Genomic DNA, 18,712 nt, shown 5'->3' with positions numbered 1-18,712 from the left:
TGTTCTTGGGCTCCTTCAGACTGCACATCTTGATTCGTGCACTTCAAAAGTCGAGAAAAATTCTTCTAATGAAATTTTTCTAAATCTTTGAAATGTAAAAGACATCTACTAGTGATGCCCATTTCGAATTTCTTGAAACGAATTTAACGCGTACCTTAGCGAATCTCGGTTACTTACCTTTTCTCCGAGATTCGTGAGTCCGATGATTATTTCTTTTATTCGAGCGATGCGACGTCTGCTTTTCCCAAGTCGCAGTCGGTGAGTCGATCATGTAGATTTCTTTACGAGCTTTCGGACGTCCCTTCGCCTGAGGAACTTCTCCCAAAGTTCCTTCATGAGTTGTATTTACCGATCCTTAACTTCGAGGCGAAAACGCCAGCAGATGGTACTCGTCATTGCTCGCCACTAAGTCGCCCCGCTCCTCCTTTTTGTCCATTTATCTATTTCCTGTCCTCCGAGCTTCAAACCCAAGTTTCATTATTAAAATAATTCAATATCTCGCTAAAAATACCGATCACTTTTTCTAGGTAGCGAAGTCCCTTCATATTTCATGGTGGATGCTGTCCGCCATCTCGCTGTTTCCGCTCAAGTCCTCCCAGGCGCTTTCGCTCGATACCACTTGTTGGACCGTCAGGCCAGAGGGGTTGAATAGAAAAATAACAAAGACCCTTCTCGAACTTAAATAAAAATAAAAGAAGAGGCTCACAACTCGACTTGTTACAACCAAGGATGTTGTTAATCCAAGGAATGAACGCAGACTAAAATATCTCCTTCAAAGCGAGAAGCCTCTTACAAGAAAAAGCACAAAAGATAAGCTAAACTAGAACAACAAGTGTTTGGAATGTAAATTCGAGTTTATTCAATGCTCGACCAAGGCTTATAGTTGGCCGGGCGCCTGAAGGGTTCCGGACGCCTGGGGATAAATTTTATCCCCATCGTTCGGATCGAGTCAAAGCTCGATCCGTAAAATCGACTCCTGCACCGGAAGGGTTCCGGCGCCTGAAGCTCGGCGCCTGACCGTCCGGCGCCAGATGTCGAGTCAACTCGTTGACTTTCAGATGGTCCTCTCGCCCGAACCGCTGATCAGTGATCTCGCTATCCGAATAAGGCTCACCCAACCCAAGTTCCGGTCTTCTCGAAAGCTTCCTCCGACTTCTTGTCGCCTGAATCGCCGCGTGTTTCCTTCGTCCCGCCGGCGCATCATCCGCACTTCGTCCCCTGACGCACTGCGGCCGCCCTTCTCGCTAGCCGTGTCTCTTGCTCCCGAGCGGCTGCCCCTAACCACCGACGCTTCCTTCTCGTCCAGGTACTCTTCCGCAAAGACTCGCCCCTGACCGTCGCCCTTCACGCTAGCTGCGTCTTCCACCGACTACCGTGCTCCTAAGCTCCTGCACATTTAGACACAAGGTTAGAAACACACAGGACTTAACTTAACTTGTTGATCACACCAAAACAACCTTGGGGTTCCAACACTTATTGTTCGGTCGACTGATTCCCTTGTCGACCAATTTGTGCAGTTTCCCTGTTCGCGGAGATTCGCCAATAATTCTCCATTAAGTGTATTAATTGTTCGGTTGATCGATTCCTGGGTTCGGTCAACCGATTAGCCTGGCTTCCATGTTTTCTTCTACGTGATGTCATCTCTGCCACATCATCTAAAGTTTGGTCAACAGATCCATGGGTTCAGTCGATCGATCAGATCAGTTCTTGTAAAATAGAGTTAAACAAATACTCCTATAAAATAAAGTTAGCATAGTAATATATGATGCATGAGTAGTAATATATATGAGTAGTAATTGACAGTAAATTGTCTTGATCTCAACTTAGAAACCTTCTCGGTTTCTTCAGTTGGATCAACGACCTAAGGTTGTTCCTTTCCGGAACACAACCTCACCATCGCTCCTCTCTAGTTGCTTACCGCAATCTACCTACCAAACATTGGTCCTCCAGACCTGTTTGGACTTTCTCTGCTCAGTGTCTGATCCCTGATCTACTAAGATTTTTCCTGCAATATTATATTGGCCAGTAGCAATAATAGTAATACAGAATACTATAGTAAAACTAAACTTAGATTTACCAAGATCCGCTAGTCCGATCAACCGGCGATCAACTTTGCTTGGAATTCACTCTTCCAAGACTTCTCGTTACCTAAGATTACCTTTCCCTAGGATTTTCTCCATTTGACTTCACTTACCAGAACCTAGAGTTGCCTCCCTTTGAGATTTTCTCCATCTGGCTTCACTCACCAGAATCTAGAGTTACCTTTTGCTAGGATCTTTTCTACCTGACTTTACTCACCAGGACTCAGCATCGGATCGATCCACCAGGGATTCGATATCGGGTCCTCTAGACCTACCGAATCCTTCTACTTAGCTTCTACGATTTGTCGAGATTTCCCTAGCTACAACTAGGAGAAGTCAGTCAGAGCTTAACACTTCTCTCCTTGGTTGATCTAATCAACCATTGGTTCAGTCGATTTTAATTTAATGAATCTACATTCATTGAATTAAATTAATTAAATAGTCTGAGTCAATTAGACTCATAACACGCAATGACGAGTGGGTCGACTTCAGTTAGCCTGCTGGATTACTCTTAATCGATTTGGTTCGTCGTATAGGCGTAATCGTTTGGGTTAAATCAATGAACCTAATCTCCGTCTAATTGCCCTTAGTGTGACATGGGTTGGCATAGCGTTAGCGATGCCCTAAACCATTTAGGAGCGTAAGTAATGGCGGTATCTGAAACGTCATTTCTGCGAGTTACAGAATGTTGAGATCGACGTCACCTTGTGACTCTTTGTGACTCCTCGCGAAATGTAATGAGTGCCCTTACATCCTAAACATCTAGATTGATCGATGTGAGGCGTAGGCGGTGTAATCCTCTATCGATCTAAATCTTGAACTTGAGTAGACTCGATCGAATGAGCTCGATATCCTATATTGACTTATTTGGACGTGGCCGTCGCCGTGGTCTCACACATCGGAATATCGATATCACTAAAATCGTATGGGAGGGATAGATTCCATCTACATACTCGTCCCTCTGCGTAATGCGTTCTGTATCCGATAATCGCCTTTATAGTCCACCCGATTCTGGGTGACGTTTGTGAAACAAAATCGTAACTCCTTATATAGGGATCATGGTGACTTGGTCTAAGGACTAGTAGTCGTACTATGTAGCGTGAGAAAGTATATGACATGTATAGCGATCGATCGATGCTTTCTCGTGGCGGGTGGTTCGATGTCGTTCTCGATCGTACCCTTGTGTTAACTTGATATCTATATCCGACTTGTGAGATCAGTCGTGAGTTGACCTCGTACTAGTCTTATTGCGTTAACATTGTCCAGATATTAATACTCGACTAGGAATGATTAAGTAGTGTTCCTATATAATCTCATTATCGGTTCGACTAGCAGTTGATATAGTGAGCAAATCTACTCGAGGCGTTATTATACTTAGTTTATTTGGCGCGATATAAGTAAGTATAATAACGAAAAAATGCCTTTGTTTATATAGAATATGATACAACAAGTCCAAAATGATCATCGAATGATTGGCTCTAGAACTCTCTGCTAGAGGTTTCTCGTCCACCCGCCATGTAGGGGTGCTTGACTACTTGGCGCTGCGTCGGCTCGTCCACTATCCTTGAGTGCATTTGTGGTAGTGTTCAGTGTAGGATATTCCAGACCTCGGTCTTCATTCTTTTATTACCCCAGGCAAATGGGGGCACGTGCCTTTTCGATCTCGGATCGGTCAGTCTTCTTCGACAAAATGTACACCTCCAATGACTGGAAGAGTACTTCTTCTGAGACTCCTCGGCGACCACTGGGACCAGTGAGTCGGGCTCCTTACTCGAACGATGCGAAGACTGGAACCGTCGGATTACCTCGCGTTGCTAATATCTTTGGTCGGCAGAAGTTCGATTCCTGGTGTTGCGAAGGTGTGATATACCCGTTAGGGCTAAGTAGATCCGAACAAGCTCCGAAGCGGCGTAGGTATGAAATTTCAACCTTCTTCCTTGAGTCTAAGCGATTACATTTTTCTTTACGGTAAGCATCGTGATGTGCGCTCGGTCGGCATTATGAAGGCCCAGCGGTAGAGATTGGCGGCCGCGACGAGGAGATGGAATGGCTCGGCGACCCTGTCTGGCGGGAGGCGGTGGGAAACAACAGCTGGCGGCGGGCAGCGGCGGGCGCCCGATCTGCGGGAGGGGCGTGAGCCGGATTCGGTCAGAAGCACCTCGGCGTCCTGCGAGGTTGAGTCTCGGGCGATGAATGCAGCTCTCCCTTGAGGCGCCGAGCAGACGCGCCCCGTTCCGCCACCTCGGTAGTAAAGCCTCTGCGGTGGGGCACCGTCTCAGCGCTCTGCAGCAATGATGGGCTACCTCTTGAGTGGACTCAAAATGTGGCTGAGTTGCAGGCCGCTCGCGTCTGGCCGATCACTTCCTTGCCACCGCTAAGCGGAAGATAACACGATCATTGTCCTTCCGATCTCCACCCGTACGTGAGGACGGCGCTTCTTCTCCTCGGGCGCGGCGGCGGCGATCAAATCACCGCCACTCTTCGCTGTCGGCGGAGGACTTTCTCCAGCGACCAGCCCAGCTCTCGGCGTCAGTACATTTTTGGTAGTCGGCTCGCTCGCGTGGGAGGCGAGGCACGACGACCGAACCCCGGTGGCGGCTTCGCGATAGCCATCGGAGATGTCCACAAGGTTAGTATTTTCAACAATCAATTTATAAGTTACCTCCGCTTGACACTAATATTTGCTTGCGGTATTGGGTGGAAAATATTGCCATGCCGGCGGTGGCCTGAGTGGAGGGCAGTGAAGCTCGAAATTTAAGGCCTCCTCCTCTGAGGTGCGACTGGCAGGTGCGGTAGAATTGAAGAAGGCCAGCGGCTCCTTGCGGGAGGCGGTGAAGTCGGTAGAGCAGGCGGTAAGATGGGCGGATCGAGGCGGTGATTGAGACCTACGATCATAAACTCGGTGGCTTCGAGGCAGCCATGAGCTTGGAGGCGGAAAAACCAGATGCTCGGCGGTGGGAAAGGCGAGAATGGAGGGCTGACTGCCGAGCGAGAGAGCCGCTCGGCTAAAGAGGCTGACCTCGAAGACCAGTGAACCGCCTCGAGGATGAGCTGGCGGCCTCCCGTGCTGCTCTGACTACCTATCAGGAGGCCGAGCCAGGTCGCTTCCCGGTCCTGAAGCAACAATACCTTCGCTCGGACCTATTTCTGGAGAAGACGACCGATCGGATCGTCCGATCGTTTGAGCTGGCGATCGATGCGATGCTCAGCCAATTGAAGGCGAACGGTCATGTCTCCGAGGCTTTGTCTGATAAAGACGTGAACCGCGTCCAGCTCCTTGAGTCCATTCCTGACTAGGCCTTTGAATATATCGAGTGAGCGAGGGGTCAGTAGAGAATGTTATATTGAATGTACTCCTGTTGTTCGGCAGTGACCAATTATCAATGAAATCCTTTTGGGGCTCTTTCTTCATATGCCATCTGTTTGCTAAAGTATTTGGCTGTATAGTTCCGATCGGCTATTATGACCGTACTTTCATTATGTTCGGCGAGGTGTCGCTGCTTGACCGTCGATGGAGTCATGGGTTTAACGTCGCCGCACGACGATTTGGTGAAGACCGGGGTTTAAGGTCGTAGCTCGACCGTCGATGGAGGCATAGGTTTAACGTCGCCGCTCGACGATTTGGTGAAGACCGGGGTTTAAGCGTCTATAGAAGGTCACAAAGTCATGGAAGCTTGAACCTCTTGTATGGTGTGGGGTTTAAGCCAATCTTTGACTACCATAATTTTGCACAGGATTGCCGAGATATCTTTTATGGGAATGATGCAACCTAGGAAAAGAACTTAGTGTTGTATAAATAATTTTCAAGTTGACAAATAGTTTTTAATTTTGAAGGGCCTTGAGGATCAAGCTCATGTGTTCTAGATAATGGTTCTTTACTATACATAAAGATATCATAAAAAATAAGACTTTCCCTATGAAGTGTTTTCATATTTGATTAATTACACTTATAAATGAGCTAGTGGCATCTGAAAGCCCAATGGGCATAACTAACTATTTGTATATATCGGTGTAACTGTGCCCTAAATGGTCCGGTGTGACCTTGGATTTTGATGTTTGAGTAAAGTGTTTATGTTAAACCTTGCATATTTATTTGATATGTGTGTTTGAGTGTGTAGGGATTGTAGGAACACACATGGAGCTTAAAAAGCTCATGACTCGACGAGGTCATGCTTAGTGGTTTGGAGATGAGATTTTTGAAGGATGGTATAAGATATTCAAGGGGCCGTAGGACGAGGAGTATTGAGTTCGTGCTGGTGCAGCTTTGGAGCAATGGCCTAGCCTGAGTAGGCTGATAGCTCGATGGCTTGAGGTTCGTACAATTAAAGAAGGTTACATGAGCCAAATTGAGAGACTTAGGATGGGGGGCATTTAGGCGGTGAGGACCATAGCCAATGGAGGAGGAATACATTGGTAAAGGAGTAAAGGATGACATGTGGAGGAGTTGAAGGCTCGTGTGCATCTGAGGGGTTGAGTAACTGTGCATAAGATGATCCAGGATGAAGTGTTGACTGATTTGTACTAGGATGTGAGTGTATCATGAAAATGAGGGTAGAAATAGGTGCATTCAACCTTAGATGTGGTCGTAGTCAGGCTTACTAGTCACTCGTATTGGAGAATAGTCGACTAGTATTGGAGATCAATCGAGTCTGCTGGTGGTTGAGAAATCCATTACCCCAAAGTGTTTCAGGGTTTGGGTTTGATATGTCGATTGATGAAATAGACAATTGACTGATAAACCAATGTATGGTAAGTTGGGGATTTGGGCCAATCGATTAATGTGGAATCGAGTTAACTGATGGTTGAGTTGATTGATCAGTTGACTTAGACCGAGGAGCCTATGAACATAATAGTTATTCATGATTGAGTCAACTGGATAGGTGATTGATGACAAGCAGTCAACTAATGGTAAGTTACTAGTAGATTAATTGTTGATGTGGAAAGCAAAAAGAATCTATTATCGTGCGATAATGGTTTATGGCCGAAAGAGTTGTAAAAGTGTTCCATCGATAGATCTTAGGCCGAGTAAAAGTTCAAAGGAGTGCTGAACCACTTTAAATAAATGTGTTAATGATTATAGTAAGTGTGATTGCATGACTTCTTTATTTCTGCTGCTAATGTTTTACTTATGACCTTGCTATCAATTGTAAGAGTAGGTGGAGTCACATTTGTAGGTCTAGGATTGCTATTTACTCCCCCTCGAGCATACCTCACCGTCCCAACAATATAGTCCATCCTATATTTTAAAAATGGTCTTCCACTCATCTCCTATCCTAATTTGAATCAAATGGTACACACTTTTTAGGTCAATCTTGCTGAATCATTTGGTTTTTGCTATCATATTTGAGTATGCTATAAGTCTAGGTATGGGAAGCACAATAATTTTATTGATGGAATCATTGCCAACACACATTCTCTGAAAGTTATGTTTTTAAGAGTCACTATTACACTTATGTTTTCTCTAATAAAGACTTCTCACTAGGGGTGCTTTAATTTTTAATATGTTATCGGGAATTCATATGGTTATGTGGAAGGTTCAATAGTTGTCGTTCAAGAGTAAGGTCTATGTGCTCAAAGTTGGTTAAAGATGCAAGTGTTTTCACTCATAATGAATTACAGATAGTTTGTAAAGCTAAGGCCTATCTATAAGATGATATGAGCAACGTTTATGGGTAGGATGCCATTCTAAAATTTGTCTAAGGGCATATCATTTTAATAGGGACTAAACATCTTGTGTTATTGGGATGAAAATTTGATCTTCCCATGCTACATTATAGTGGTTTAGGTGATGTTTCAACATGAGTGATCTTAGAATGAGTTTATGTGGAGATTTTATTCATGCAACTTCTACTTTTTATAATAATTTGCATATTTTATTGTCACACTTCTTGTAAGTATGGAAATTGGCAGTGTGTTTTCCCATGCCATCAGTGGTTGAAGTGAACAAAATGAGGCTTACTACGTGAAGCTCTATTGTATCTTCATAATCTTCTTCAGTCTCTCGGGTCTTGTCATTGGGTTCAACCTCTTAGATTACTCCTTGTAGTTGAGAAGTATATTAGTTTGTGTTCAGGGTTCAGGTTTAAGGGTTGACTTTTATGCATTGGATGACAGGTTTAGAGCGGGTTAAATTCGTAGTCTTCCTTAATGAGGTTGATGTACATGCTAAGATCAAGGAGCTTATTACTTGATTGATCAATCTTAGTGAAACGATAACCAACCAAGACTCAATCCGCTACGTGCTCAATACTTTCCCAGAATTTCAGATTATATCTCAATTATAGACTCTTATTGTATCTCTAAAGACTTGGGGTTAACTAATTTAAAAGAACTTTTTTTTAATATTAGAATTGATGGATCGAAAGGAAGCAATAGAGGGGGGGGTGAATATCGCTCATTAAAATTTTTTCTTTTCGTATCGATTCATAAAATGAATATCAAAGTGGCAGCGAAAAAAATAATATAGATGACTCAGTTGGTTACTTGATTCAAAGCCTATATCGACTCCTATTCCAAGACCCACGATCCTTGATCACACCGATGGATAATCCACTATAACTTTTCTTTCTGAAACCTTCAGAAAAAAGTAATTCATACAGATGAAATGGAAGATAGTAACACACTACTATCTTCTTGTAAATAATGCAAGCTAATAAAAGTATACCGAGAAAGAGTAAAAGATGAAGCTCGTCGGCACTTCTTGGTGTAGCTGCTTGCATGTGTAGTTTGAGGCACAGAACAACAGAGGCACGAGCAGAGGATTGTATTGTCATCGGTTTGGATCTCGATGTCTTTTTATAAACTTCGTTCGGTTGGTTGATCCTTTCGATTGATTGATCCTTTCGGTTAATTGATCTCCTTATCTGTTGCTGATCCACCTGCTTTCCTTCTTCGTCCAGATCCGATCACGACCTCGTTAATAGCACTTAATGTTGGACCGTTGGGCCGGCTAGAGAGGGGGTTGAATAGTTTGAAAAAAAACAACAAAGACCCTTCTCGAACTTTCAACAGAACACTTGCATAAGGTAAATTAGCAGTAAATAAAAAGCAGAAAGAAGAGACTCACAACTTGACTTGGTTACAACCAAGGTAATCAAGCAATGAACGTGCACTAAAATATCTCCTTGTGGCCTCTTCTGACGACGGTGAAGCACGAGCTAAACTAGAATAAGCGCAAGTGTTGGAATGTAAATTTCGAGTTTATTGAAAGCTCGACCAAGGCTTAGCCTGGTAAGGCGCTGGAAGGCGCCTAAGGGAGATAGATTTTATCCCAGGTTGGTCAGTCAACTCGATCCGGTCCTGACTCTCGGGCGCAGAGGGTTCCAGGCGCCTCGGCTTGTCGGCACCCAGGCGGCGCCTGGTCGGCGCCTCGAGGACGGTTAGCCGCCTCGGATCTTGAGTCAACTTTGGTTGACTTTCATCAGGTCCTCTGCTCGGATTTTCTCGATTGGGTGATCTCTATCCAGAATAAGGCTCAACCCAGTTCCGTCTTCTCGGCGGGCTTCCTCGGCTTCGTCCCTCGGAATCATGCGTGTTTCCTTCTCGTCCGCGTACTCATGATCTTCATCCTTGGACCAAGCATCTCTTCTGCTATCTCTTGCTCCCAGCGATCTTCTCGACTTCGTCCCTCGGAACCACCGCACGCTTGGTGTACTTCCCGTTGACTCTCGTCCTGAGCCGTCCTTCACGCTAGCTGCATCTTCCACTCGACTACCTGTGCTCCTAAGCTCCTGCACACTTAGACACAAGGTTAGAAACACACAGGACCTAACTAGTTGATCACACCAAAACAGCCTTGGGGTTACAACAATCTCCCCCTTTTTGGTGTGATCAACCCGAGTTAAGCTTGGGATAAAATAAAATTAAGTAAATTAACTTAATTTATAATTTAAGTGCAAAAATAAAATAAGTTAATATTTTGGTCTACCTCCCCCTAGACTTATACTAATCCTTCTCCCCCTTTGATCACTAAAAAAGTGGGGTTTCAAGAAAAACAATCTAAGGGTTAAGAATTTAGTAAATTTGAAAAAAAATATTTAAAAGAAATTCTAAGTTAAAAAAAAACAATTTTAAGTAAAGTTTTGAAAATCTGACTTAGGCAATTTTAAAAAAAATTTCTAAGTAATTTGAGCATAAATTTCTAATTTTAGAAAATCTTTTAAAGATTATTTTTGAAAGAAAATTTTCTAACTTAATCATTTTAGAATTTTTAAAAAAATTTCTAAGTAAAAAAATGACATAGTCAATTTTTTTTTTTTAAAAAAATTTTAAGTAAGTAAATTTCTAAAAAAAATGTTTTGAATAACCTTTTTAAAGCATTAATTAATTCTTGCATTAATGCTTTATTAGTAAGTTAATTAAATATTTATTTCAATATTTTGGCTTCCAGGTCGTGGCGAGGCACTAAGCCTTCTTGGTTATTGGAGCAACAACCACTTCCTTGACAAAGTCTCATAAAGAAATTCTTTGTTTAATTTTCTCACTTAAAGCGCTAATTTTAATTTTAAAACTTAGACTAAGCAAGATTTCGGAACCCAATAAAGGTTCCAGCCTACTTGATTGATTAAAAATTTCTTAGGGACATATTTTCTAGAGATATTCTTAATTTGTCCCGGGTGATATCTATATTACCAATTTAAATTTTTAAATTTTCTAGAATTAGATGAGCATGCATAGTTTTTCAAATTATCTACTTGAATTTTCTGATTTCAATTTCTCATTTTCTAATTTTGATTTATCTAATTCTTCTAACGGGCAGGATCTAGCTAAAATTATTTTTAAATTTTTTATTTCTTTTTCTAATTTACAGCAGTCTTTGGTTAATAACTTAACAAACTTAAAAAGTTTGTCGGGAGGAAGAGAACGTACCTGACTTATCTTGTCGAGTTCGTTGTCCGTGTCTCCCCTGAATTGCTGCTTTCTTCTGACGAAGCTCCCCCTTCATCGATGCTCTCGATACTCATCTCAGAAGAGCTTGAATCACAGTCGTCGTCTTGATCTCGCCATCAATGCGAGTCTGGAGAATGCCTCGACTTCCGATTCGGACGACGTATTGTCCCACGTCGCCTTTAGGGCCTTTTGCTTTTGGATAGGCTTCTTACCCTTCTGCTTGTCCTTGTTCTTCAGCTTGGGGCAATTGTCCTTGACGTGCCCTTCTTCGTCGCAATGGTAGCAGCGGATTATCCTTTTCTTCTACCCTTACGGATGGTTAGTAGATCTGGATTTACAAAGTTTCTTAAATCTTCTTACCATTATTACCATTTCCTCGTCGTCGAGAGAAGATTTCGACTTGGGTTCGTCTCTCGAGGCTTTGAGGGCGACGTTGTTCTTGGGCTCCTTTGTACCTGCACATCTTGATTCGTGCACTTCAAAAGTCGAGAAAAATTCTTCTAATGAAATTTTTTCTAAATCTTTTGAAATGTAAAAGACATCTACTAGTGATGCCCATTTCGAATTTCTTGGAAACGAATTTAACGCGTACCTTAGCGAATCTCGGTTACTTACCTTTTCTCCGAGATTCGTGAGTCCGGTGATTATTTCTTTTATTCTGGAGTGCAGATGTGCGACTGTCTCGTCTTTCCCAAGTCGCAGGCTGGTGAGCTGATTGCGAAGTAGATTTCTTTTGGCGAGCTTGGCTTCGGACGTCCCTTCTTGCAGCTCGAGGAACTTCTCCCAAAGTTCCTTTGCGGAGTTGTATTTACCGATCCTGTTAACTTCTTGAGGCGGAAAAACGCTTAGCAGATGGTACTCTGCTTTGCCGTTCGCCACGAAGTCGTCCTGCTCCTTTTTTGTCCATTTATCTATTTCCTTGTCCTCTGGAGCTTCAAACCCAAGTTTCATTATTAAAAATAATTCAATATCTGTTGTAAAAAATACCTGCATCACTTTTTTCTAGGTAGCGAAGTCCCCTTCATATTTCGGCGGGTGGATGCTTGGTCCGGCCATCTCGTTGCTTCGTTCGGCGGTTAGTCCTCCTGAAGCGTTTCGGCTCTGATACCACTTGTTGGACCGTTGGGCCGGCTAGAGGGGGGTTGAATAGCCTGAAAAAAATAACAAAGACCCTTCTCGAACTTAAATAAAAAGCAGAAAGAAGAGGCTCACAACTTGACTTGGTTACAACCAAGGATGTTGTTAATCCAAGGAATGAACGTGCACTAAAATATCTCCTTCAGGCGGAGAAGCCTCTTCAAAGCCTGAAAAGCCTAAACTAAACGAGAATGAAGTGTTTGGAATGTAAATTTCGAGTTTATTGATACGGACGAAGGCTTATAGCCTTGGTGGGCGCTGAAGGGTTCCGGCATACAGGGGATAAATTTTATCCCCAATGTTGGATCAGTCAAGCTCGATCCGTGCAAGACTCCGGGCACCGGAAGGGTTCGGCGCCCAACTTCTCCGGGCTGGTCCGGGCGCCAGATCTTGAGTCGACTCGGTTGACTTTCTGAGGTCCTCACTCCGATCCGCTCGATTGGGTGATCTCGCTATCCGAATAAGGCTCACAACCCAGTTCGGTCTTCTCGGCGAGCTTCCCTCGACTTCTTGTCGCTGGAATCGCTTGCGTGTTTCCTTCGTCCCGGGCGTACTCATCATGATCTTAGTCCCTCGGCGCACCTGCATCTAGTCCTTCTCGCTAGCTGTGTCTCTTGCTCCCCGAGCAGCTCCGGCTTTCGTCCCTCGGAACCACCGCACGCTTCCTTCTCGTCCGCCGGTGTACTCTTCCGCAGCACCTCGTCCCTCGGACTGTCGTCCTTCACGCTAGCTGCGTCTTCCACTCGACTACCTGTGCTCCTAAGCTCCTGCACATTTAGACACAAGGTTAGAAACACACAGGACTTAACTTAACTTGTTGATCACACCAAAACAACCTTGGGGTTCCAACACTTATTGTTCGGTCGACTGATTCCCTTGTCGACCAATTTGTGCAGTTTCCCTGTTCGCGGAGATTCGCCAATAATTCTCCATTAAGTGTATTAATTGTTCGGTTGATCGATTCCTGGGTTCGGTCAACCGATTAGCCTGGCTTCCATGTTTTCTTCTACGTGATGTCATCTCTGCCACATCATCTAAAGTTTGGTCAACAGATCCATGGGTTCAGTCGATCGATCAGATCAGTTCTTGTAAAATAGAGTTAAACAAATACTCCTATAAAATAAAGTTAGCATAGTAATATATGATGCATGAGTAGTAATATATATGAGTAGTAATTGACAGTAAATTGTCTTGATCTCAACTTAGAAACCTTCTCGGTTTCTTCAGTTGGATCAACGACCTAAGGTTGTTCCTTTCCGGAACACAACCTCACCATCGCTCCTCTCTAGTTGCTTACCGCAATCTACCTACCAAACATTGGTCCTCCAGACCTGTTTGGACTTTCTCTGCTCAGTGTCTGATCCCTGATCTACTAAGATTTTTCCTGCAATATTATATTGGCCAGTAGCAATAATAGTAATACAGAATACTATAGTAAAACTAAACTTAGATTTACCAAGATCCGCTAGTCCGATCAACCGGCGATCAACTTTGCTTGGAATTCACTCTTCCAAGACTTCTCGTTACCTAAGATTACCTTTCCCTAGGATTTTCTCCATTTGACTTCACTTACCAGAACCTAGAGTTGCCTCCCTTTGAGATTTTCTCCATCTGGCTTCACTCACCAGAATCTAGAGTTACCTTTTGCTAGGATCTTTTCTACCTGACTTTACTCACCAGGACTCAGCATCGGATCGATCCACCAGGGATTCGATATCGGGTCCTCTAGACCTACCGAATCCTTCTACTTAGCTTCTACGATTTGTCGAGATTTCCCTAGCTACAACTAGGACTTTCCTCGCCCGACTGCAGTTAGGACTAGTCACTCGGTAGACTTCTTACCCTTGCCTGGCCACGACTAGGATTTCCCTTGATCAAGCTCCATTAAACATATTTGTCAGACATTAAAACTTTGGAAGTCGATTGCACCAACAATAAGGCTGTCTTATTGAGTTTTAGACAAACAATTTAATGTCTATATTTCCCTAGAGTCTAATTTGGAATTATATTGCATTTATAGACTCTCAAAGTTACTTTGATATTCAATCATGCTTATGGTTAACTAATTTAAATTTATCCATGTGCCATGTTGTTTTTAAAAGTGTGTTGGGATATCTTTTTAAACACGTTATGGGTTCGGCTCCTATTGTGATGAGGTGACTTTAAACACGTTTGCCAATATTTTTTGTAAAACCTATGAGTTTGACATTTGTAACACGTACTCAATTAGGTTGGGTCATGTTGTACCAATCTAAGTAGGCATCCATTTTAGTTACCTAATTAAGAAAAGCATTTGGGTCTCATTGACCATTGAAATTAGGAGTCGGGTGGGGCCCACTCTTGCCTAGGTTAGGTTGATTATGGGTTTTAATAAAATGATCCTCTTCTTCATATGTGATCTATTATATTAACGATGACCATGATGCATGCTTTGTCTAGGTGAAACTCGTGAAGTTCAATGTGTTGCTCATTTACAAGGTTTTTATATTCAGTCTTAAATAACTAACAACCATTATCTACATTTTTCATGGTGAGGTTCGACATATTTAGAAAAGAGTCAAATAATGGAATTCATAATTTTTGTTTTGTAACATTGATAAATTAAGAGTGCAAATAAGAGGTTATGACGATGATAAATTACTTGGGAATGTATGATAAGCATTAAAGGGTTTTTGGTGATGAATTAAACTAGGAAGGAATGACAAGAATTGAAGTACAAACAAACTAGGTTTCTTTGAGAATGAAGTAAATTGACATCCAACAAAATTAAATAGAAGGAACATGGTTTAAAATGTTGTGTCATGGTTTGCAAGTCATCACGGGCAAAATTTACTGATTGCCTACGGGCTGCCATATCATTAGATTTGGCATAGGAGAGAGTGGGCAGCGATAAGAAGTCGACTAGAGTGTATGTGTTATGCTGTCGGGGGGAGTGGGCGTGGAGGGGCATGCGCGTGATGATAGACGGTGATACTGAGTAGTGACAATGACTACGAGTAGTGGCGGTGAGTGGGCCACAAGAGAGAGGGTGAGGACTTCGGAGAGAAAAGAGGTTGGAGAGAAATTAAAAAGGAACGAGAATATGTAATAATCCTAATTTATTAAAAATACTACTAAATTAAATCAAAATGAAGTGGGTTATCATAGCCTAATTTGAATCCACTAGATCCTACCTAATCACTATATTCGATGGACTGTATCTAACCCATTTTTTACCCCTTAAAATTTAAAATATTAGTTAAATTTAACTTAATTAATATTTACAAAATTAATATAAAACATAAAAAATTAAATAATGTAAAATTTGTTATCTAACATTGATAAATATTTTTTTTTGCGCTTATGTTGGAACATTGTGGGAGCAAATAATGAGAAAATTAGGATCAAGTGAGATAAGAGATCAAACTTTTACTCATTTGTATTTTCTCTTACCTTAAGTTAACAATTTAATTTTATCAAAATCCTTAAATCTAAAATTTTCAAATTTGATTGCATGAAATTTGAATTAAATTTTATATTTTTAATTTTAACAAATTTTTTGTATTTATATTTAATTATAAAATTAAAAATCTAATTTAAGCCTAAAATATAATATTTTACATCCTAAAATTTGAGAAAATCCTTATATCTCTTCATTTTTCTTTCATATTAGTGATTATAGCTAGAAATAAAAATAAATTAAACGAAGATGATAACATTTTGAATTATTTCACTACATTTAAGAATTCTTTATATTTTATCAAATAAAATACAAGCAACAAGATATTTAATGTTTAAATTTATTATAAATGCTCATGAACAAATTCTAAACACAATTACGTAAACCATTAAAATACTACATCCTTAAGAATGAAAACTTTTTATGGCTTCAAATTTGAAATTGTAATTTATGGAAAAGTTTAAAAGTTCTCACTTTCCCATTGATTGTTCAAGTGATTTTCTTTCCGAGGAACCTACATTATAGTGTAAAGCAAAAGAGCTATATAATTTTCAAGTGATTATTTTTTTTTTAAAAAAAATTTATATTTAATTATCCGTAAGACTTTTTAACTTAAACCTGAGACGAACAAATTAATCAACAAAACTAAAGAAAAACAAACATGTATTAACTATGTAATTGATTATTAAATAAACAACTAATTTCAGTAAAGCTAAATAAAAGATACAACTTAAACAAATTAAAATTAACCATAGTAATAATAATTCAATTGAATAAATATCGAAACTATACTGACATGACACGATATTGTATCAAAATCGTATCATTTCGGTCATAAATTAAAACTTCAGTATGACTTAAAATTTCAAAACTTGAGGAGGAATGACAAGAAAATAAAGTATAAACAAACTAGGATTTGTTAGAGAATTAAGTAAATTGATGAGCATCCAAATTAAATAGAAGTAATTTACTGCAGTAATACGAGTCCTTTTCTTTTGCTATATCTCGGTGATGATGTCGTCTTTAACGCACTTAAATCTTGATGTTGTAGTTTTCCCTTTCAATTGACATTTACTATAAGATTTTATAAATTAGTTGGACTAATTTGTAAAGGTCTCTAAAATTCCAATTATAATGATTAGTTTTTGATCCAACATTCATTGTCTTTGTTTTCTTTCTTATGGGAGAGGTTTTTGTGAAAACAAGGTTTGGCACTAATGGTGGAGAGGTGAGATTTGACACCAAGGAGAGGGTGGAGACAACGACTAGGATGGTGTTGAGTTCTCTTGATCTTGTGTCTCAAACAGCAGTGTAGTCTGCTTTTTTAGTGAAGATGATAGGTGTTATTGGAGCTAACGATGTTTCTAGACAAAGTAGGTGATGCTATTTTGGCGTAGAATGTTGTTTGTCTCATTATGTGACACTGAGATCGCAGAGTGAGAAAAAAGGCTTAAGTTGATGCTTCAGGGGCTTGCTCTATCGGAATTGATGTTGAGTGTAGCATATGGATGTCAGGGATAAGGCATTGGAGTCTCTGGGCAGTTAAATGGCATGAGCCTCATGCTAGATGTGTGCAGTCGAGACACTGCAAGGACAACCCACATGGGAGTCGTAGTGGCTGATGCTAGGAAGAATCTACCAAGGAAAGGGTGGAATCCTTGCCTTCTCTGATCAGAGACTATGGGGACGGGAAGGAACTCCCTTTGAGAATGAACGTAGAAGGATGAAGTTTGACATAGGATGCTCATGACAGTAAGTAGGTTTGTGCATGGAAGGGATGGCTTCGACCTTCAGGTTACTCGAGGACAAAACACTAGGAAGAAAGAACAAGCATCCAAACTAGGATCGTGCCACCAAAAAATTCAACTTGTGATGAACAGCAGAAAAATATTACTAAATATAAATCAATAAAAGGGACCCTTTCCTCTTTATAGATTGGGAATATAATGACTGTCTTGTTTCTTTAAAAAAACATGGCTGGATTATTAAAACCTTAACAAGCTCTGGAAAAGGGAGAAAACTGTCAAGAGAATGTTGCTAAGTGATGAAAGCATCATTTATTTCAGAAAGCGGCAGTTCTTCCAAGTATCACAACTCCGAGAATTCTATTGAATTAACAATCTTCCATCTTTTTTTTTTTAAAAGATTATTCATTTTCTATTATATAGCTGAACTAGTTCATCATACTTCACACGATTTGATAGATTAATATTAAAACTATATAAGATAATATTCTAATTGCTGTCCCTGCAGGTTGGCCCTTTTCCAGTTAATGAAGGAAAAATGCATAAAGTTAAAGCAAAAGTTAGGTTGAACCTTCATGGAATTGTTTATCTAGATTCTGTCTCAGTAAGTACTAATGTTTGTTGATTTATGCTGTTCTTGAAGTGCTGTAACAGCAATATTCATTTTTCTTAACTTTGCGATTAAATAATAAAACTGCTTCAGTTGATTGAAGATGAAGACAATGATCCAGTTCCAAGGGATGCAAGGCAAATGGATAACATGGAAAACGAGTCTGCTTTCGAAGGGAAATCTTATGTGCACAACGATGGAATAGTGGAAAATAATGAATTTGCATCAGTTTTCTCGGTAAGGATCTGGTGTCTCATAAACCCTTATTTTCTTGACTTTCACTTTGAATATACAAATTTTAAATCTGATCAGGTCTAGGTTCTTTGGTAACCAACAAAGGTGATATACACAATCAGCCTGAAAACAAGCATACACCATTATACATATGTAATAATGAGACAAGAAGATTAAGAGAAAAAAATGACAGAAGAATACCGCCCATTAAATCAATACAAAACCTCACCATTACTAATCACCAGGCCATGGTAATGTTGATAACTTCTTAAAGGTTTTTAAAATTTCTACTTATCTCATTTATTGAGTTTTAGTTAGAAAAATAAATTGTATCCCTTTGAATGGACCTTCTTTCTTGATTTTTTTTGTGCCATTCCAATATGAAATTTTCTTTCTGTTAGCTAAGAGAATTTTGACCTGATTTTGTTAGGGTTAAGTGTCTCACAGCTGCAGAATACTACTGGATATATTTTGGTTATATTGCTTTGAAATAAGTTAGATTGAGTTTTCTTTACCTTGAATTGGACTACTTAGTTCTTTTTCCTCATTTGGTAGTAGTGTTATGGCATGAACCATT

The 18,712-nt window shown here is 40.7% G+C and overlaps 1 protein-coding gene across 1 annotated transcript in view; it reads left to right on the top strand.

Annotated features, from left to right (window-relative positions):
* The window catches only part of LOC122026313 (heat shock 70 kDa protein 16-like), an 88,661-nt gene that overhangs the window by 33,711 nt on the left and 36,238 nt on the right, over positions 1–18,712 (top strand). Inside the window, exons 3-4 of the mRNA XM_042584985.1 lie at positions 17,800–17,895; positions 17,995–18,138. Coding sequence (XP_042440919.1) covers positions 17,800–17,895; positions 17,995–18,138 — 240 coding nt within the window. The remainder of the gene's footprint in view (positions 1–17,799; positions 17,896–17,994; positions 18,139–18,712) is intronic.

The sequence above is a fragment of the Zingiber officinale genome, chromosome 1A, assembly GCF_018446385.1.
Source record: "Zingiber officinale cultivar Zhangliang chromosome 1A, Zo_v1.1, whole genome shotgun sequence".
Taxonomy (NCBI): domain Eukaryota; kingdom Viridiplantae; phylum Streptophyta; class Magnoliopsida; order Zingiberales; family Zingiberaceae; genus Zingiber; species Zingiber officinale.
This window is presented reverse-complemented; position numbering and strand designations above follow the sequence as displayed.